This window comes from Dromiciops gliroides, chromosome 6 (genome assembly GCF_019393635.1).
Source record: "Dromiciops gliroides isolate mDroGli1 chromosome 6, mDroGli1.pri, whole genome shotgun sequence".
Lineage (NCBI taxonomy): Eukaryota > Metazoa > Chordata > Mammalia > Microbiotheria > Microbiotheriidae > Dromiciops > Dromiciops gliroides.
This window is the reverse complement of record NC_057866.1, coordinates 55,715,998-55,738,654: the sequence shown is the minus strand read 5'-3', so window position 1 is coordinate 55,738,654 and position 22,657 is coordinate 55,715,998. Positions and strand designations below refer to the sequence as shown.

At 43.6% G+C, this 22,657-nt stretch overlaps 1 protein-coding gene across 1 annotated transcript in view; it reads left to right on the top strand.

Moving 5' to 3' along the window:
- The window catches only part of SWAP70 (switching B cell complex subunit SWAP70), a 74,304-nt gene that overhangs the window by 27,688 nt on the left and 23,959 nt on the right, over positions 1 to 22,657 (top strand). Inside the window, 5 exon segments of the mRNA XM_043971973.1 lie at positions 7,409 to 7,582; positions 18,489 to 18,694; positions 18,696 to 18,714; positions 20,783 to 20,929; positions 22,475 to 22,583. Coding sequence (XP_043827908.1) covers positions 7,409 to 7,582; positions 18,489 to 18,694; positions 18,696 to 18,714; positions 20,783 to 20,929; positions 22,475 to 22,583 — 655 coding nt within the window.

The following is a 22,657-nucleotide window of genomic DNA, read 5'->3' as shown; positions in this document are numbered from 1 at the left end:
GCCTAAGGGATTCCGACTCCTGATTTTTCCTCGGGTTAACTCCCGAAGCCTTTCCCATATATAGGTATAGCACAAGGTAGCAGAGATTTAAATCAGGGTTTCCTTCCCCTAGGTGGGTTGCCTGCCAAGGCTAATGAGCCCCACTTGCCCGAAGCGACTGGTTTTAAGGCGCCAGTGACTCGCCTTCGTCCCTTCTCCTGTTAGTGGAAACAGTTCCGCCACAAGAAGGCCAAGAGTCGGACTTCGGTTGTCAGAGGCTATTTGAGGCGCCTACACATTGGAGCATTTTATAGAGAGTGGGAGCTTATCTCACCCCACCCCGGCATGACAACCTTTGGAGCAAATTATTTGGCTCTACACCTACATATTTATTCTCGGTTCTTAAAAATAACATTTTTTAGTCTATGAATTTAATAAACATAAACCCCCAAAATATTTCCATATGTAAAGAATAATAAAAAAGGGGAATTGCCTATGAAACTGAACTTGTTTTCCAGGTTTTTTCCTTGCTACATACATTTTTTTGGAGACAGGATAGTTAAAATTTAATGTGGTAAATTCCAGTACTCCTCTGCTTGTCTGTCCTCTTATGAACTTCCTTCTACTTTCATTTAAAAAAGAATTGACGATGCTAGCTTTACCATTTATATCAGTCAGTAACCATTTAGTAATATTATTAATTAATTAATATTATTAATATTTATAAGCATCTGATATATGTCAGACACTGTGCTAGAGCTGGAGATACAGGAAAGAGGCAAAAGAAAGGTACCAATGGGTAGCTCTGGGGTTCAACATCCAAGTTGTGGGTTACACCTAGGTCAAGGGCAGACTGAGGATGGGACTTGCACCTGAACATCATGTTCCAGGGTAAGGACCTTAGGCTGTGTTGGTAGCCAGGAGCAAGTCAAGAAATAAACAGCAGTTCTGTGGCTTTGATCCAGAAGATGAGGGTAGGTCTCAGTACCAACTTCTACTCCAGTTTGAAGCCTGCAGGTGAGTAACCAGGACAGGAATCCCAGGTCAAAAGAGAGCCTGCAGTTTTATCACTGAGCTAGCAGAGCTTATAGCTGGCTGATAGCCCACAGGGGTGTTGTGTGGATCCAAGCCCAGGCCAGGAACTTGAAAAGCTTCAGGCCAAGAGGGCAGTGATCAGATTTTTCCCTGGATCAGACCACTCAGAGCATGTAGGTTCACACCCCGAGCCTATCCCTGGAGGCCTGGAATAACAAAACACTCAGTACCCCCGGTACAGCAGCAGAAGGATCAAAGAGGAGACCAGATCAGCGCAGATACTCCATCCAGAAGCTCCCAGGGCATGGCCCTAACCTAAATCCAGAGTCAAGAAGTAGGCTGGAAGAATGAACAGACAAAAAAGGAAAGAGCTATTATGGTGACAGGAACACCCAAGACACAAAGGCAGAAAAGCGAATGATTGCAAAACAGCTAAAAACAAAACTTCGAAGTAAAATATGGCTTGGGCAAAAGTTCAGCTAGAATTCCTTGAAGAAATGAAGCAAGAGTTTAAAAAAATGACAAAAAATTATTTTAAAAATTAAATGAACACTAGAGAAAAATGAGAAAAGAAAGGGGAGCTTTGGAAAGAACAATTTGGACCGAAAATTAACAGTAAGAAATAAGTGGTATAAAAATCTTAACCAGGCAACAAATCAGCAAGTTAAACCCCGCTATTAAATATCAAAGTAGACACAGAGGAGGTTAACAAATTGAAAAGTAAAAAAAATTAATAAATAAACGAGGAGTGTGATGTTTGTGTGGGTTTTTTTTTTAAACATAAAATAGGTCATTCATTTGATTAAAAAGAAACACCTTTGCTTTTCTGTGTGCCTGTGAGCAGGTCATTCCACCTTGTAGAGCTTTGTTTTCCTCACCTGTGACATGAGGATAATAACAACTTGCATCACCTCTCTAGCTGGGCTGTGAGGAGAGCACTGCGTGCTAAAGTTGTTAGGATGTCAGCCCTTGATCATAGCCTCCCTGAGTTTTCTCTTAAACGGATACTGTCCCTAACCTTCTCCTTTATTTTCTCCCCAATAACAGCCTTTTGGAAGCGATAAATTCCTTGAGAAGAAGAGTCACCTCTCTTCCTCGGTATACCCCATGTGTTTCCCTGGTAACACCAATATCGTGTTGATATCATTAGGGGCAAATCCTAGAATGTTCCTTGTTTCAGTTCAGTTTCACTAAATAAAAGCCCTGATTGTAGTGAAAGAGTAAATGCAGCACTGCTTCAACGTTTCCAAAATAAGCCCGTAGTATATCACTAAGTTTAGAGGAAAGCTATTCACGAAAGGGGCCGGGATGTGATAAAACAGTGAGAGCTTGTTTGTTATTGCTTAGCCACCTGGAGTGGAGTTGTGCCAGCTCTTCCAGCCACAGAAAAGCAGCCAAGGTTTCCATGGCATGGATTTAGATTGAGCAAAATGAGTGCTTAGGTTTGAGAATTAGATGGAAAAAAAGTCTCTGCTAGTGACTGGAAATGGTGCTTGTAAAGTTTAATGGTGTTGTCAATTACCCAAAGAAAATAAGGAATAAGAATTAAGCCTTTACATCCTTGTTAAAACTGGGACTTCTAATTAGCCTCTCTCAGAATGATTGGTTTGTTTTTCCTATTATGAAAGAGCTCAACCAGCAATCAGGGATTGTCGTCCACACTGTTGGGAAGAGGCTGGGGTCACTGCCTGAAAATATACACATATAGACCAGAGACACAAAATGGGCCATCATGGTGTGACCATTTGAGTGATGAGGGGGATGGGAGAGATGTGGAAGTAGAATCAATAAGATGTGGAGACTGATTCGACATGAGAGATGAGGGGGACCGAGCCGTCGGAGGCAGGACGACTCCAAGGTTGTGGACCTGAGGAGGTTGCTGAGCTGAGTTTGAAGCATAGCGGTACCCTTGACATAAATAGGACAATAAAGAAGAGGGGTGGGTTTGAGGAAAGATAAGTTCTATTTTGGGCTTGCTAAATTTGGGGTGCCCATGGAACTTCAGGTGGAGATATTCAGGAGGCAACTGGAAGTGGAGATCAAGAAAGAGATGTGTCTGTGTGTGTGTGACCTCTTTGGATGGAGGTAATAACCTCTAGAGCAGGGTTTCTTAAACTTTTTCCACTCTCGGCCCCTTTTCACCAGAGAAATTTTGATGTAGCCCTGGGTATATAGGTGTACATAACCTTTTACTGATGCCAAGTTTTTTATGACTCCACATCCAGTTACTCGCCCCTTATGTGGTAACAACCCACGTTTAAGAAGCTTTGCTCTAGAGTGGAGTATTCAGGAGAAGAAGTTGATAACACTGTCATACTGCAGAGATGTTAGGAAAGATGAGCATTGAGACAAGACTGTCAGATTTGACGATTAAAGAATTACCAGTAACAGTGGAGAGAGCAATTCCCGTATTGTGACGAGGCTTGATCTAGACTGCAGGGGGCCGAGAGGGAGAACATTTCCAGCAGTGGGGGAAGGCATGTTGCAAAGGCATGATGACTGTAGGTGGACTTCTGTGTTTGAGGAATAGAGAGTCAGTGTGGCCGTGTCCCAGAATGAGACAATGAGAAATGGCCAGTGGAGGCTGGGACCAGGTTCTGTAGAACTTTAACAGTTAAAGAGAAATTTATGTTTGATTCTAGGGCAGTAGAAAGCCCCCAATTGAGTAGGGGAATGGCATGGTCAGAACTTCACTTGAGGACGATTACTTGGGGGAGGTTCTGTGTGAATGGACCAGAGTAGTTAGGGATGGAGGTTGTTGCAGGGTTCTGGGTGAGAGGTCATGAAGGCCTGAACTAACTCACTGTGTGAGTGAAGAGAAGGACTCAGACTGGGAGTCATCTACACAGAGATGAGTGTTTTAACCCCTGGGAGCTCATGAAGTTATTGAGAGAGAACATTGGGGAAGGGGACGTCTTTGGGGCTTTTGTGAAGGCTTTTGTTTTTGTTTTGTTTTTTGTTTTTTGCAGGCAATGGAGGTTAAGTGACTTGCCCAGGGTCACACAGCTAGTAAGTGTCAAGTGTCTGAGGCCGGATTTGAACTCAGGTCCTCCTGAATCCAGGGCTGGTGTTCTATCCACTGCATCACCTAGCTGCCCCCTACAGTTTCATCTCGCTGATTTATCACATTCTTGTGGAGTTTTTTATATATATATATATATATATATATATATATATATATATATATATATATACTATATATATATATATATATATATATATATATATATCTTGGGATTTTTATTTGGTAGTAATTTAGTTTTATATAATGGGCAAAATCTTTGAAGGAATGTGCATGACTTTTCTTTTTTATCTGTAATGCAGTTCTGTACTGGTCTAGGGGTGTCATTGGAAGCAGCAGTGCTGTAAGAAATTTTAAAATCAATAAAACAATTGATTTAAAAATGCTTTGCCAGCTTTGGTGCTTTACTGATCCCATTTTCTATTTAGATATACATATATACATACATACACACATGTACACACATATACACATGCACACATACTCACATCTGTATGTATCACACACCTTATTGGTAGTACTACATTTGCCATTTCTCGTTCAGTGATAGCACAGTGCCATGTGCTGATTACTGTACAGTATTATTTGGTGTTGAAAACTGACTTCGGAATTGTACTTTGAAGTATTAAGGCAGAGAGAGAGAGAGAGACAGACAGACAGACAGACAGACAGACAGACGTGGGAGACAGCATGTGCCAGGTAGTCTATGTTCTCACCTGCCACCTTCTCTCAGACTCTAATGGAGCTTAGCCCAGGACACTGAACCCAAGCTGACTTGGGAATGGGAGTGTTCCCCAGACTGTCTATCAGCCCTGCTTGCTGCCCCAGAGCCATCCTGAGAGGAACAATCACTGTGGAGATGGGGTCTGCCTTCTTCATCCCCCGCTCTCACCAAGAGATGAACAATGGCCACTCAAAGGCATTTCTATCCAAGAGAGCTGGGAATGGTAGCAACCCCTTTCTATCCCTGCCCCATAACCATAATGCCAGGAGCAACATCTGTGTTGCTCCTCTGGGATGATGCTTCCAGCAAGAACCCCCCCCCCCCCAGTCACCATCCCAGGGGAGCACTTGCTTCTGCAAGTACTACCACCCTGCTCTGTGGCAGCCACAGCTGTATTTTGCACATCTATATACCACACATTGTTCAGCCGTTCCCCTATCGATGGTCACCCCATTTTGTTGCCATTATTACCAAGAGTATTTTGTTATTATGAGGACCTTTCTTTTTGTCTTGGCTTCCTTGGGAGGTATATGCTGGTAGTGAGATTGCTTGGTCAAAGGGTATAAACAGTTTGGAATAATGCAAGAAAGTCACTACATTTGTTTTCCAGAACTATGGGCCAATTCACAATGCTACCAAAAATGTGGTTAATATCCCTGTGTTCCCTGTAGTTTCTCCAACACTGATCATTTCTGCCTTTTATCAATGCCCATTTTGGAGGGGTGGGAGATAAAACATTTCTTTTATTAATGATTAGAATAGGCATTCACGTGGTTGTTGGTCACTTAAAATTCTTCTTTTGAAAACTTGTTCATATCTTTTGGCCATTGAGAAATGGGCTTATATTTGTGTCAATTCCCTAATGTTATTTGGATATCAGATTAAAAAAACCTTTTGATGCAAATGTTTCTTCCTACTTGAGAGTTTATCTTCTTATTTTAGCTGCATTAATTTGTTTATGCAAAAGCTTTAAAATTTTAGGTAATTCAGATTGTCTGTTATCTTTTACAATTTTCTCTTTCTCATTTGGTTGAAAAATTTTCCCTATAGCCATCAATATGAAACATATATATTTTTTTAATGATAGGAACATTTCATATTTTGGTCTAGTATTCAGTTGGAGGTTATTGTGGTATATGGTTAAAATCTAATTTCTGCTGAACTGATTTCTATTTTCCCCAGAAATTTTTAGCCAATTTGGGCCATTTTTTGAACCTCTTTTTGCTTTTCTGTTTTGCACCTTTGTCATGCTGTTCCATACTCTCTGGCCTGTCATGCCTTTCCACTCCTCCATCTGTACTCATTGAAATGTTACCTACCTCTGATGTTGCCTCCTCTGACAGCTTTCCCTGCTCCTCTTGGCTAGAAGCAGTTTTGGCTTTCTCTGACGCCCCCAGCGCTCTACCCCTATGATTGCGGTGCACCGCACATTCCTAGGCTGTAGATACCTTTTCTCCGTTAGACAATTATGGAGTGGGAGGGACCTTTGAGGGCATCTGTAGTCCAGGCTTTTCATTTTACGGAAGAGGAGATTGAGGCCCAGAGAGGTTAAGAAACTTGCCCACTCTTGTACAGGTGGTAAGGAGCCAGCCTGGGATTTGGATCCAGAGTCTCTGACCCCCCAAGTCCAGTGTGCTTTCCTTTTTTTTTTTTTTTTTGCAGGACAATTGGGGTTAAGTGACTTGCCCAGGGTCACACAGCTAGTAAGTGTCAAGTGTCTGAGGCCGGATTTGAACTCAGGTCCTCCTGACTCCAGGGCCAGTGCTCTATCCACTGAGCCACCTAGGCCGCCCCCACAGTGTGCTTCCTGTCTGTACCACCTTGCAGGGTTTAGCCACAAAGCCGCAGTGATGCTTATCAGCCCTCATCGGGTTCATGTTCTCATTTGGTAGTTAATTGTGGAGTGCTTTGTGACAGTTTTGGGATTGTTTTATCTTATGTAATACCTGTATGGCTATTTAAACTTTTCATGTATTTAGGCTCCCCCCTCCCCACAACTAAGGTAGTTTTGTATGAGCAGGGGACCCCAGCGTGGGCTCTAAAATGTTTGTTGGTTTAGTAAGAAAAGTTCTAGAGATTATGTAAATTGCTGAAAATATCAGAGAGGTTCAAATTGATAGTATTGAAAGCAGCACCTTCTTATATTCCAGTTTATGCCAAAGAGAAAAGGTAGACGGGACTGGCTGTGTGACCCTGGGCAAGTCACTTAACCCCAATTGCCTCACCAAAAAAAAAAAAAAAGAAAGGTAGACGTGGAAATAAACAGAGCAATAAGCTCCTTTTGCTGTTGTAGCAGTAGAAAGTACCAAGGAGGGTGGTGGTCTTTTTTTTTTTTTTTAACTTGGATTCTATTTTCTTTTCTTTTCTTTTTTTTTTTTTTTTGTTGAGGCAATTGGGGTTAAGTGACTTGCCCAGGGTCACACAGCTAGTGTCAAGTGTCCTGAGGCCGGATTTGAACTCAGGTCCTCCTGACTCCAGGGCCGTGCTCTATCCACTGCGCCCCCTAGCTGCCCCAGGTTTCTATATTTCTTAATGAGTTGGGAATTCCTATCTTGGTCAAATCACTGGTGCTGGGATACATACCTCTGCTGATTATTGGCTGTCCTTGTGGTGGTTTTAAACATTTTGTACTTTTCCTTCCTTTTTAGGTTCAAGGAAACTTTGACAAGATTGAGTTTAATAGGATGTGTTGGACGCTCTGTGTCAAAAAAAATCTCACCAAAAGTCCCTTGCTCATCAGTGAAGAAGATTCATTTAAAGTGTGGGTTATTTTCAACTTTTTATCCGAGGACAAATATCCACTAATTATTGTGCCTGAAGAGGTAAGGGGTGATTTTGAAGGACATGTTTAAATGAACGTTCTTATCTGGTAGAGTATGAGAATGTCCCAGCCCGAATGGGTACCACTTCAGAGAAGCAGACTGAGTTTTCAGAGAGGTCTAATCACTTAGTTTGCTTCACATCACCTCACAAGTTTAGTGGCAGAACTCCCCATCTCTTGAGTCAGGCCAGACCTTTTAAAAAAACAAAACAAACGTAAGTATGGGGTATTTTGGTAAGACACAAATTAGACATGTGGTTTAAAGGATATGGGGGCGAGGGAAGCCTCTGGCCTAAAGTTTATTGGTAAGAAATGCACTATTTAGGCAGGCATCTGCCTTATATAATTGCAGAGAGCCTTTCACTGGGGAAGGCCAAAATGGAATGCTGTGGGAAAGCTAAATTCTTCCGGAGGTTGGCAAGCAGGGTGGGACTCTTTTTCTTTCTCTTCTAAATTGCTGTAATTATAGAAAAATCCATTTCTGATGCCCAAAATGTCTTTCTGCAAGACGAGGCATATTTAGCAGACATAGCTCTCTGCCTACTTGCATGTTGACTGTGTTGTACAAAAGTCGGTGAGGATTATTTCTTTCAGGGCTGTCTTCATCTATTGAGTATGGGTCTATTATGTAGAATTTTTGTTTGTTTGTTTGTTTTTTTGGTGAGGCAATCGGGGTTAAGTGACTTGCCCAGGGTCACATAGCTAGTAAGTGTCAAGTGTCTGAGGACGGATTTGAACTAAGGTCCTCCTGAATCCAGGGCCGGTGCTCTATCCCCTGCGCCACCTAGCTGCCCCTATTATGTAGAGTTTTAAGTTCCAGGATACTATTTTGCTGAAATATGTATCACAAAGAGAAGCAGTATTGCTGAGTGGAAAAGAAGCTGGCATTGGATTCATAAAGCCCTGGGTTCAGGTCCTACCTTAGACAGTAATAGATTATGTGACCTTGGGCAAGTCACTTAACCTATCAGTGCTGCTCTAAGCCTATGGTGTCAAATCCAAATAGAAATGGTGGCCATTAAACCTTGTCTAAGGATCTTTGTGGCCACGTATTGACTTAGAAAACTTCGCATTAGCATCACCTATGTTTTATTGTGTTCCTATTTAGTTTAAGTATTTCCCAGTTATATTTGAATCTGATTTGGGGCACATGGGCGTGTTGTGCACCACACAAAGTGATCCTTTCTGAGCAGATTACTCCCATCTCTATATATCTAGCCCACATCTCTCCTTGAGCTTCAGTCTTGTATCACCAATTGTCGATTTTGCTTTTTTGTGTGTGTGAAGCAATTGGGGTTAAGTGACTTGCCCAGGGTCACACAGCTAGTAAGTGTCAAGTGTCTGAGTCTGGATTTGAACTCAGGTCCTCCCTCCTGAATCCAGGGCTGGTGCTCTATCCATTGTGCCACTTAGCTGCCCCGATTTTACATTTCAAACTAGATGTCCCAGCAATATTTCTAATTCACCACGTCCAAAATAGAACATGTCCCCACCCCCTCTTCTATTTTGTGTCATAAAATGGCTGTTCCTCATTTAAACTTCCCTCTTTCTTTTGGAGGGCCCACACATCTTCTGGCCTCCCAGGTTGCCAACCTTAGTGTAATTTCCAACTTTGCATTCTCCATCAACCCACATAGCCAGTCATTTGCCAGATGTGCTTGTTTCTACCTCTACAATATCTCTTGTATCTTACTGTCTCTGCTCACACAGCTGTCACCTTAGGTCAGGCCTGTATCACCTTTGGCCTAGAACACTTTCTTGTAGAGGTCTCTAAATGATCTGCTTTCCTCATCTCCTCCACATTTGAATCCATCCTCTGTCCTGCTGCCAAAGTGGGTTGTCCTAAGCACAGATCTAACTGTCACTACCCTTGTCAGTAAACTCCGGTGCTTTCCTCTTGCCTCCAGAATAAATCAGAAACTCCTCTGTTTATCTTTCAAACCCCTTTATCACCTGTCTTTCCGCCTTTCTTGGACATAACTTCCCATTCCATGGTCTGCAGTCAAACTGGCCTTCTCTCTGATCTTCACTCACATTATTCCCTCTCTGGTCTTGGGGCCTTTGCTCTGGCTATCTGAGGTGCACTCCCTCCTCCCTTGTGCCTCCGTGTTTCTCTTAAAGGGAATTTCTGGCCTGTAAGGATTGGTTCTTCATTCATGATATTTCTTTTTTTTTTTTTTTTGGTGAGGCAGTTGGGGTTAAGTGACTTGCCCAGGGTCACACAGCTGGTAATTGTTAAGTGTCTGAGGTCGGATTTGAACTCAGGTCCTCCTGAATCCAGGGTCGGTGCTCTATCCACTGTGCCACCTAGCTGCCCCCATTCATGATATTTTTATCTGTGGGGCCCGTCCCTGGGCAGGAAGACTTTGGTTACCAGAGGCAGGATGTTTCTGGAGATGTGCTCTTGTCTTGTTAGTCATCTTGCTTTACCTGAAATACTAGAGACCTGCACGGGCCAGGTAGTGCAGAGGGCCTGCTTGGGTGCCAGCAGTAGCCTCCTCATTCCACTGCCTGGATGTGCATCTGAACCAGGGGTTGCCCAGAGTCTACAAGTAGTGGAGGGAGTCACTCTGGGCACACAGGGACATCTTGTTGCTGTTTCAAGAGAAGCTCATCTGGGGGCCTCTAGGTGGTGCAGTGGATAGAGCACTGGCCCTGGATTCAGGAGGTCCTGAGTTCAAACCCGGCCTCAGACACTTGACACTTACTAGCTGTGTTCACTTAGCCCTCATTGCCCCACCAGAGAGAGAGAGAGAGAGAGAGAGAGAGAGAGAGAGAGAGAGAGAGAGAGAGAGAGAGAGAGAGAAGCTCATCCTTTACAAGAGGGGAGAAAGGGAGGCATATCTCTCACTCTAAGCAAGCCACGAATCATACCCTGTCAGTATTCCTTAGGTTTTTTATTTTTGTTTTTTGGGGGAAGGTGAAGATTTTCCTCTAGACTATTGGCCTTAAATCATCGAGAATCTTTCCTGGATTAGAATTAGAGTTAAATTTGCTACCAGAAGGTAGTATAGCATGGAACAAAAATTTGCTACCAGAGAGTATAGCATGGAACAAAAATTGTTATTAGTTGTATTGTCTCAAAAACAATCTGAATCTTCTGTGGAATAAACAAGATTATATTTGTGTCCTGCCAGAATACAGATTAAAATAGATTATTGTCAGTTGTTTTTGACTTGTGTCCGACTCTTTGTGACACCATTTAGAGTTTTCTGGGCAGAGATACTGGAGTAGTTTGCCTTTCCCTTTCCCTTTTGCAAATGAGGAAACTGAGATAAATTAGGTTTAAATAACTTGCCCCGGGTCACCCAGCTAGTAAGTAAGGGAAGATTTGAACTCAGGAATATACGTCTCCCTGATTCCATGCTCCAGTGCTCTGTGCACTATGGTGCCACCTAGCTGCCCTTAGAAATATATTAGATAAACTTTTTTTATTTTTTTTTGGCGGGGGCAATGAGGGTCAAGTGACTTGCCCAGGGTGACACAGCTAGTAAGTGTCAAGTGTCTGAGGCTGGATTTGAACTCAGGTCCTCCTGAATCCAGGGCTGGTGCTTTATCCACTGCGCCACCTAGCTGCCCCCTAGATAAACTTTTAGCATTCCCTGAGCCTTGGGCTTGTCTGTATAAAACTAGGGTGAAATCATGCCTTTTATGTAATATGAAAAGGCATGAGGGTTAAGAAACAAGATGTATGCTTCAGATGATAAAAATGGGCTACAGAGGTTGAAGCTTTGTAACAAAGGGCTTTTTATTTGATCCTCACACAGCTCTGTGAGGGAGGTAGCCTTCCATCTTTATAATGCAAAGTGATGTGCCTAGGGTACTGCCAGTGGTAGGTAGCAGAGCCATAGTTTGAGGCTAGGCCTGGCTTCCCGGCCTATGTAGGTGGTGGGATTTGTGGATCAATTCTGATGCTGGAATTCTATGATGACGGTGCTTACTGATCCAGAGTGAGTAAGCTAGTGTTTATTAGGCACCGACTGTGTGCCAGGCATTGTGCTAGTGCTGGCATGAAAAGGAGGGAAAAAAACAGAGTCCCCATGTGCAAGGAGCTCACAGTCTAATGGGGGAGACAAGATGCAAACAGCTGTGGACAGCAGCCCTCTCCCTTTTTGGGGCCTGGATTGAGCGTGCCCCATCTCAATGCTTTTCAGGCACTTTGCTTGAGCCCTGGAGGTCTCTGCAGATGGGAGCACAGGAGAGGGAGGACTCGGGAAGGCCCCTAGAACTACGGCTTCTGTTTCTCATCTTGTGATCCACTTGTCCCTGCTCTCCTGGGTCACCCGAGCCCGCCTGCCCTGCCTAGGCACAGGTGCTGTTTGGTCATTTTTAATTTGTTATCTTAGAATATGCCACTCTATGTTAATTTAAAAAGAATGAGCATGAGCATTCTAAAGAAAATGAGAAGTGGGCCACAGGGAGAACAACCTTGGGAAGAAAGTACACAGAGCTAGCTGTAAATTATTGATAAGTAATACCTCCTTGAGGCTTAATCTTGTGGGGGATTTGGTCCATTGGAAATTCCCTGCCCGCTCTACATCTCTAGACTAAGGGCTACATTGTCATGTTAACAGCTCCATAATGGGGTTTTATATATGAAAAGCAACCGCTTTCCTTTTAAGAAATTCAATGGACTTTTTTTTTTTTTTTACTCTTGGTTGACTGAAGGAATGATGACCTCATTGGATGAAATAGGGAAGTCAGGCTCGGGATCAGAAAGCAGTCTTCCATTTGTGGGGAAGGGAAGACATTTCATTTTAGATACATTGAATTTGAGATGATAATGGAACACTCAAATGGAGAGGTCTAACGAGGCCTTGTAGCTGTGGGACTGGGCCTCTGGAGAAAGAACAGATCTCGATAAAATGGACTTGGGAGTCAGCTATATGTTGTTGAGTCCATTCAGTTGTGTCTGACTCTCTGTGACCCCATTTGGGGTTTTCTTGGCATTTCATTCTCTAGCTCATTTGACAAATGAGGAGACTGAGGCCAACAGGGTTAAGTGACTTGCCCAGGGTCACACTGCTAGCAAGTGTCTGAGGCCAGATTTAAACTCAGGAAGACTGATTCCAGCCTTGGTGGTCTATTATCCATTGCCCTACCTAGCCACCTATATCAGCCATGTAGAGGTAGATAAAAGTTAAGCCAGGTGAAAAATAAAGAGGATTTAATTGGTGGTACCTCTCTTCAAAATGCTATTATCCCTTCTAAGTAGATGTGAAGAATGATTGATATTTTCTCCTAGCTATGATATTGATTCAATGATATTTTCTTTTTTCTCTTTCTTTCTTTCTTTCTTTCTTTCTTTCTTTCTTTCTTTCTTTCTTTCTTTCTTTCTTTCTTTCTTTCTTCCTTCCTTCCTTCCTTCCTTCCTTCCTTCCTTCCTTCCTTCCTTCCTTCCTTCCTTCCTTCCTTCCTTCCTTCCTTCCTTCCTTCCTTCCTTCCTCCCTTCCTCCCTTCCTCCCTTCCTCCCTTCCTTCCTTCCTTTCTTTCTTTCAGTTTTCAACATTTGTTTAGATAAGATTTCCAATTTCAATTTTTCTCTCTCCCTCCCCCTCCCCTCCCCCCCTCCCCTAGATAGCAGGTAATCTGATATAGGTTATATATAAAATAACATTAAACATATTTCTGCATTAGTCATATTGTGAAAGAAGAATCAGAGCACAAGGGAAAAACCTCAAAAAGGAAGGAAAAAAACCAGCTGAAAAGTAGAAACAGTATGGTTCAATCTGCATTCATAATCCACAGTTCTTTTTTCTGGATGTTGTGAACATTTCTATCATGAGTTCTTTGAAATTGTTTTGGATCATCGCACTGCTGAGAAGAGCCAAGTCTATCACTGTTGTTCATCATACAATGTTGCTGTTACTGTGTACAATGTTCTCCTTGTTCTGCTCCTCTTAGTCAGCATCAGTTCATGTAAGTCTTTCCAGGTTTCTCTGAAATCCTCCTGCTCATCATTTCTTACAGCACAATAGTATTCCATTACATTCATATACCACAACTTGTTTAGCCATTCCTCAATTGATGGGCATTCCCTCAGTTTCCAATGCTTTGCCACCACAAAGAGAGCTTCTATAAATATTTTTGTACATGTGGGTCCTTTTCCCTCTTCTATGATCTCTTTGGGATACAGACCTAGCAGTGGTACCACTGGGTCCCTTTATCATTTTTTACAGTACAGTAGTACTCCATCGAATTCATAGTACCATAACGTGTTCAGGCATTCCCCAATTGATGAGTACCCCTCCCATCAATTTCCAGATTTTTGCCACTACAAAAATATTTATAAATATTTCTGTACATTCTTAGAATTTGTTAATCCTTTAATCTGCCCTTCCTCTTATCTTCTCTCTCTTTTCTCCCCCTTCAGTCGTGTTTCTTGAGTAAAATGCATTTCCGTACCCAATTCTGTGAGTGCATTCATCCCCTCTTTTGACCAGTTTAAATGAGTGACGGTTCAATTGTTGTCTGCTCCCCCACCCCTTCCTCCTTGTTTTGTGTAGACTTTGCTTGTCCACCCTGATTATGTGAGATAATTTCCATAGATAAAATTATAGAATATCTAATTATAATAAAAAGTGTTTAGTTTTTTGTGGATGTTAAGTAAAGGTTAAGGGAGTTCCACTTCTTGCATCAGACAACTTGTCTTATTATAATACAGTGATATATGACTATAACACACTTAAGAAACATTTTAGTGTGCGTTCTGTTATTTGATTCTTACAACAAATGATAAGGGATAGGTGGTACAAGCATTACCCCAGTATTGAAGAGGCAGAGTGAATTAGCCAGGGTCATTCTTTGTTTGAGTAGATGCTTGATTGATTTCCAAATTCCAGCCCATTGACCCATCCTTTGGGGACACTCTTGGAAATCTGTGTTTGCCACAGAGAGTAGAGATTGCCATGAGTCTTGGAGACAGGATTGGAAGGGACATCAGAGGCCACCAGTCACCCCCTCCTCCTTTTACATAAGAGAAACCTGAGGCCCCCTGGAGCTTAAGTAACTTGTTCAAGGTCACAGAGCTCATATGGGTAAGAAGTAGGATTTGAATTCAGTTTCTCTGGTTCCTGCCATTACCCCTATGTATCTGGTGCCAGTTACTCACTGAGTCAGGAAGAAAGCAGGACATGTGTTGAGAAGATTGCAGATGGTCAGAAGATTTGTTGAGAAGAATTCAGAAGACATTCAGAAGAATTGAGTCGGAGATGTTGTTCCGATTAAACCGATATAATTTGAAAAACCCTGAAACAAAATCTAATTCATTTTTAAGCTGAAGCCTGGCGATAAGATAAAGCTCCCGCTATCTAAGATCCCATGCAACTGGAAGTTTTATTCTTTGTTATTTTGGGTGAAACTTGAATGGAAATAGGAAGTAAGCTGCTTCCTGAAACGGAATGAGCTCTTAGAACGATGGTTTTTAGCAGGGAGTTCCATGGAGGCGGTTTCTTGGGATTACTTAGTAATGACAAGTGGTAACATTTTCATGCATCAAGAGATCCTGAAGTTAGTGATTTTTGGACTTGGGTAAAATACCGAGTGTCACTGATACAATTTAGGATGGAGGCCATGGAGCCGGAAGGGACCTCGGAGAGAATCTAGTCCAGTGTTTTCATTTAGCAGCCGAGGAAATTGATATCCTCAAAGAGAGGAAGCCTGTGGTCACAAAGCTAGTTAGTGGCAGGGCTGGGCCCAGAGCCCAGGTCTCTTGATTCTTCTCCAGAGCTCTTTATTCTACGGCAGGGCACTAGCCCAGTTTGTAATTAGGGGCCATTGCTCCCCTTCATGTCCCCCCGAGGCTTTTCCGCCATCTGCCTCCCCTCTTTCCCCCAGCATTTGTGTTGTCCTTGTGTCCCAGGAGCAGCTGGAGTTTTTCTTCCTTATATCATCCTTTCTCTCCTCCCGTAGAGGCAGATGTAGAGAGAGCAAGCACTGTGTAAGGGAAAGCATCCTAGAGGAGGGTCTGGGATCCACTCACTCCCCTGTGTGACCTGGCAAGGCAGCAGGCCAGATCTTATCTTCCTTCTCACGCTTAAACGCCCCCTGCCCTCTCTCTTTTGACTGCTGCCCAATTAGTTACCTTCCAGAATTTTCTCACCTTTCCTCTCCTCTTCCCTTTCTCCTTCCTCTCTTCCTGCTGCCTTACTTCCCAGATTTGTACCATTTTTTAAAGTACCCCACCTTCCCCAACCTGAATCATGGCCAATGTAATTTTTTCTTATTTTTCTTTTTTTTTTCCTCCCCCGCCCCCTTTTTATGGTGGGGCAATGAGGGTTAAGTAAATGTCAAGTGTCTGAGGCCGGATTTGAACTTAGGTCCTCTTGAATCCAGGGCCGGTGCTCTATCCACTGTGCCACCTAGCTGCCCCCATTTTCTCTCTCTCTCTCTCTTTTTTCCCAGTGCGATTTAATAACTGTTTGTTTCATACTTATTGTACACAAGGTTGAGGGATACAAGAATTGTCTACAACTCTTCCCAGTCCTCAAGGAGCTTACACTTTTGGGAAGGGGTGGGGTTATAAAAATACCCTGGAAATTGAGGCATTAGAGAGCACGAGCCAGCTAGGGGCCCCCAGGGGCACCTGAAAGAAGGGAAGGTGTTTAAGAGGTGAAAGTGAGGGAGGGAGCAATCAATCCACAAGCCTTCATTAAGTGCCTCGGTGCTGAGACTGCAGAGACAACAATGAAGTAGGCCCTGCTTTCTGGGAGCCTACCTTCTGTTTGGAGATGCCGGGTACATATAATTCCAAAGCCATCTGAGTGGAAGGGCCAGATTTGTGGGGGGTGTGCACCCTGAAAGGTAGAGGAGGTGGTGCTTGTGCAGAGCTTGGACAGAGACTGGGGATTCCAGATGTCTGTGTGAAGCAGGGGTGCCTGTTAGACATGGGACAGCGTGGGCACAGAGGTCACAATCAGAGATGGTGCGGAGCCGAGTCTGGCTCATCCTTCTTGCTATCTCTGCAGCATTTGCTGCGGTGGCCGCCTCTTTCTGGACACTCCTCAAGGTTTCTGTTACAGTCTTTTCTTTGGATTCTCCTCTTACTTGTCTAATCAGACTTTCCCAGTCTCCTTTGTTGGTTCTTCATGTGTCATGCCCCCTATCGATGGGTGTCTCCCAAGGCTTTGTCATTAGCTCCACAGCTTCAGTTTTCCCTCGACCCTTTCCTCTCCTGATTCCCCAGTTCAGCCACCTCCTAGGAGGCCAGCTTGTGGCGTCCTCCTCCACTCCTTACGCCTAGTCACCCTCCATTTCCAATTCACTGCCCAGTCTTTCCCTTTTTCCCTGCACCCCAAGTCTTCTCTCCACCCCCTTCTGTCTCCTCCTATGGGCACCACGCTAATTCAGGCCTTCATCCCCTCTTACTTGGACCATGCTGATGGCCCCCTCCATGGTCTCCTGCCCCAAGGCTCTCTCTCATTCTCTATTCAGCAGCTAAGGCTGCGCTCCAGTGGCTACCTGTGAAATCAAGCATGCTTGGCCTTTAAGACTCTGTGACCTGACCTCTTCCTAACTGTCTTCTATTTGGCTGCCTTCCACGAACCACAGCCCAGCTGCACCAACCTCCTTGCTGTACTTCAAACAGAATGCTTCATTCTGTCCCCCTAGGCCTGGGATACTCCGCCCCACCACGAGCTCCTCTGGCGCGACTGGGCTCGCTCTGGTCTTGTGTTCTCTTTCAGACGCCTCTCTTGGCACTTCCCCACTCCAACCCAGCTTCTGGCGTCTATGTTTTGTACGCATCTAGTTGTTTACCAGGCTGTGTCTCCCTGTTAGAATGTAAGCTGCTTAAGGTTTCCTTTCTTTGTAACACCCACTCCCCCTCCCCCAAATTGAGCTCGGGTCCCTGCCGCATTGTAAGTGGCATTAGTAGTGCTTGTTTGACTGACTGACAGACCACAGCTTAAAATGTCCCAGGTATATTCATGGAGTCAGTGTAGGACTGCATCAAAGAGAAAAGACACCCCGTGTTTACAGTGAAGTGCAGTCTACAAAGGATTCCCCTGCATTCCTCTCTTGAGCGAGTGACATTCCTGGAGGGAACCTTCTGGAAAGGACCCATGTCCTATGCTTAAATCAGCAACGTGCAATAGAAACAGAAGCTCTTATTCAGTGGTTTTCCTGCACTTTTATTACTAAGCATCCAAAAGGATTATTTTCCACATTTTCTTTTGAGTGGATAGCCACATTACAGATTAACTAGAAAAACCCCATGGTTGGCCTGAAACCTTAACCTCTCATTTGTAATAATGTTTCCAGAGGAAGAACTCTTGAATTTCAAACACCAAATTTACAAATAACTTTTGGATATTGGGGATCACATTACTTTTGTAACTTGGCGACTTCCTGTCTATTTGAGACCCCGAATCTAACTTAGCATCTGTGAGTTAATTAAATGAGGTTAACTCATTTGGACCCTTACTAATGTATTTTCATAGGTTTTGACATCTTTGAAAAATACAAGATCAAATTTGTATGTTTTTCTGCATTTGGCTTAGTGCTAAATATTGATATACTTATCGAGGGCCATCAGTTTCATGTAGTTCTTATCCCAAATTTGCACAGTTGTCACTGCTGACTTTTTTTTTTTTGATGTGACAAACATTAGGTATTTATGTCTACTTACTTTTAGTTAAAATGTTTAAAATACCTAATTTTGTGCCTTTTGGACATCGTTAATGTATATTCCTTAAACCTACCATGACAGTTGACGCAACAGAATAGGAATATAGAGGACTCCAAATGAGGAAACGCACCCCTACCGATGCAGGCTGGAACTTCTGGATCAGAGAGTTTGCCTACTGCACCAAGAGGTTAAATGACATTTCCCCCAAACAACACGGTCAACGTTTGTTTTAAATATGGTACGTTTCTCTTAAATGATATATTTTTTATTTTCTGTACAGATTGAATACCTGCTTAAGAAACTTACTGAAGCAATGGGGGGAGTTTGGCAGCAGGAAGAATTTGAACATTACAAGATCAACTTTGATGTTAATCGAGACGGCCTTTCTGCATGGGAATTAATTGAACTTATTGGAAGTGGACAATTTAGCAAAGGCATGGATCGGCAGACAGTGTCTATGGCGATTAATGAGTTTTTAATGAACTTATATAGATGTGCTGAAACAGGTAAAAGTGATTTGAGTTTCCTCTTCTACCTTGCAATTGTTAAGTTGATTTTTCACAAGCTTAAAGTTTTTCCTCTAGTATCATGGTAGGTTTTCATGTTGGAGGAGTTAAATACAGTTTTAAGCTATGTGTATTGAAGATTTGCTGTTTTGAAGAGAAATGTGAATTCTGCCTTTTCAAGGACATCTGTAAAGCATCCCCATCTAGTGGAACCTCACATTTACATTATTGTTTCATATAATTTGTACTGCTTTTCTTGGACCCATTAAATTTCCTATATTAATGTTATCCCAAATCGGGATTTTCTGAAATTTGTACTTTTTCTTGCCTAATGAATTTTTTTTTTTCCCTAATGAATCTTTTTTTTTTTTTTTTAAACTTAAGTTGGGGGCAGCTAGGTGCACAGTGGATAAAGCACTGGCCTTGGATTCCGGAGGACCTGAGTTCAAATCCAGCCTAAGACACTTGACACTAGCTGTGTGACCCTGGGCAAGTCACTTAACCCTCATTGTCCCACAAAACAAAAAAAACCCAAGTCATTATCATTAAAAAAAAATTTAGGCATTTTGGATGTTGTTTTAAAAGTTAGGTTTGCAAAGTTATAAAAAAAATGGTCCCTGCCTGTTCTCTAGGGCTTTATAGGGTCCCCAACTGGATTTCCACCAAGGATCATCCCAGACCTTCTCTTCATCTCTCTGCCCTTTTTCTCAGCCACTGTTTCTCATGATTCCATGATCAGCTCTGCAGATGGCTCCCCTGACTGTGTAAACCAGCTCCAATCTCTCCTGAGCTCCTGTTTTACGTCAGACTGGATAGCAGATGAGCCTCCCAAATCAGGCATTTTCTAAGCAAACTCATCATCTTTCCCTCCAGAACTCACTTGTCTTCTAAATTTCTTTTTTTGCAGATGATACACCACCGTCCTCGACCACTTGTTCACCTTACTTAGCCTTTCCACCCAGTTTTCATACACATTCGCTTCTCTGCACTCACACGGCACTGCCCTCCCATGGGTCTCTATCATCCGTCTCTTGCCGGGTTACAGAAGGCTCCTCGCTGACCTCCCTGTCTCCCGGCTGTCCTCCCCACAGCTGCCTATGGGACGTTCCAGAAGCACAGGCCTGGCTAGTGTGGCTGCTGCTGCTGCGTTCCCTCCCCTGAGCCCAAATGCAGATTCTGTGTGTTTGTGTGTGTGAGTGAAGCCCTTCACACTCTGGCTCTGATTTCCCTCATTACGCCTCATTCCAGGATCCAGCCAAACTGCTTTACTGGCTTTAGCCACGTGTGACAAATCAGCTCTTGTCCCCGTGTCCTTGCAGAGGCGAGCCTGAGTGCCTGGAAGGCTCTCCCTCCCCCCTTCCGCATCTGAGCTGCCCTCATTTCTTTCAGTTTTCCACCCACATTCATGCCTCCTCCCCCCCTCCTCATGGCCAGGGACTTCTATATGTACATAGCATCTCCCCGCTGGAAGGTGAGCTCCTCTGGGGCCTGGCCATGCGTTTGGCACATAGTAAATGCTTATTAAACGTTAATCAATCAATAGATTGATAACACACTAATTGAAGAGATGGGACACACATACATGCCAAGGTAATTTATGGTCAGAGGAATGATGTAGCCATGTATTGGCTGTTGTAGGATTCAAACTCTGCGAACATTTACCGTCTGCCTGGTGCGCTACGTTAGGGCCATACCAAGTGGCTGCTCATCTGGGGATTGAGGGTTGGGCAGGATTCTGCCAGGAGGGGAGGGCTCTCTAGGCCGAGGCGTGATGGAAGCAGCAATACGGAGTCAAGCATGCCTATGGCATATCGGGTGGCCGGTTAGACACACCGACTTCACTGGAACAAGAGGCTTGTGCCAGCGGTTATTTTGTGGAGGGCCTTGAGAGCCAGGCTTAGTCGCTTGGACTCCAGCCTGTGCCCAAAGCCCCCTTTCAGGTTAGTAAGGGGGTTAATTGACCCTGAAAAGTGCTGTTCTGTCAGTGTGATCATAGCAGGTGATTGAATAACCAGAGAGGAGCCACAGACTCTCCAGGGTCACTTACATCTGCTCTAATCTCTTTTAGGGTTACATGATGAAAAAAGGGCATAAAAGGAAAAACTGGACCGAACGTTGGTTTGTGCTCAAGCCCAACATCATTTCTTATTATGTGAGTGAAGATCTCAAGGATAAGAAAGGAGACATAATGCTGGACGGCAGCTGCTGCGTTGAGGTAAAGTTCCCTTTTCTTTGATTAAGTTTCTGTGGGGATGATTTACTATCTAGGTGCTGCCCTGGTGCTGAAGTCATCCTTATTCTGGGTCTGTATTTGCCTCTTGAAAATGGGACATGGGAAAATGAGACTTTTCTCTATTCAGAAATGTAGTTGTGCAATGGAAGGATCTGGACTTGAGTCAAGAAACCCCTTTCCTGACTTGGTCCTAATCCCAGCTCCACCCATGTGATGGGTGACTTTAAACAAGTCACTGTCCCCTCTCTGGACCTTGTGTATAATGATAGGGTGGTAGCTGGGTGGTGCAGGGGATAGGAGCACTGGGCCTGGAGTCATGAAAGACCCTGCACCTGACTCTGGCCTCAGACATTTGCTGGCTGTGTGACCCTGGGTGAGTCACTTAACCCTGTTGGCCTCACTTCTTCATCTGTTGTTGTTGTTTGTCCTTTGTTCTCAAAGAGGACATGACATTGGAGGTGATGCCATGACTTGCGGTGAATTGGATTTGAATTAGGGAGGGCTGTGCAGAGTTGCCAGCCTCACTATGTCCTCCAGGACCATCTGGGTCCAGTGGTGAGGTCTATATTTTCCTGGGATGATTGGAAATGGCCGTAGATGTTTGAGGCAATGGGTTAAGTGACTTGTTCAAGGTCACAGCTAGTAAGTGTCAAGTGTCTGGGGTTAGATTTGAACTCAGGTCCTTCTGACTCCAGGACCAGTGCTCTATCCACTACACCAACTAGCTACCCTCTTCATCTGTAAAATGAGCTGGAGTAGTAGGGGCATCTAGGTGGCGCAGTGGATAGAGCACTGACCCTGGAGTCAGGAGGATCTGAGTTCAAATCTGGTCTTAGACACTTGACACATAGTAGCTATGTGACCCTGGGCAAGTCACTTAACCTAATTGCCTCTAATTGCCTCACAAAAAAAAAAAAAGAAAAAAGAAAGAAAAAAATGAGCTGGAGTAGGAAATGGCAGACCACTCCAGTGTCTTTGCTAATAGAACCCCAAATGGGGTCATAGAGAGTTGGACATGATGTAAATGACCAGACAGCAATAGCAACAATAATGATGGGGTCAGACTAGATACTTGCTAACATTCCTCCGCACTCTTAAAAATCATTGTGTCCTATGAGATACTTAACCTGAATCAGATTTGATATCTGAAATGTTCCATGTTGTTGTTCATTCATTTCCATCGTGTCCACCTTTCTGTGATCCCATTTGGGGGTTTCTTGGCAAAGATACTTGCAATGGTTTGCCATTTCCTTCTCCAGCTCATTTCACAGATGAGGAAACTGAAACAGACAGGGTTAGGTGACTTTCCCAGGGTCACACAGTCTTCCTAATTGCTGGCGTTCTATCATCTACCGTGCTACTTAGGTGCTGAAATATTGTTCAGTGATGTCCTTTGAGGAAGCCAGGTTGTTCACTGACATTGTTTTCATTTTGCCTCAGAATTTCAGGCCAGACTTTATGAGTCATGCCATAAATGCACCAGAATGGGTTTGAAAAGAACTAATCATTGTTTGTTTTCCCTTCTAGTCCTTACCCGACAAAGATGGCAAGAAATGTCTTTTCCTAATAAAATGTTTAGAGAAGACGTTTGAAATCAGTGCCTCAGACAAGAAGAAGAAGCAGGAGTGGATTCAAGGTAAGGTCAAGGCTTGCACTGGGAGAGTTCTCCCTTGTGCAGGATGTGACTAGTATTGGGGCGCTTGCTCTTTG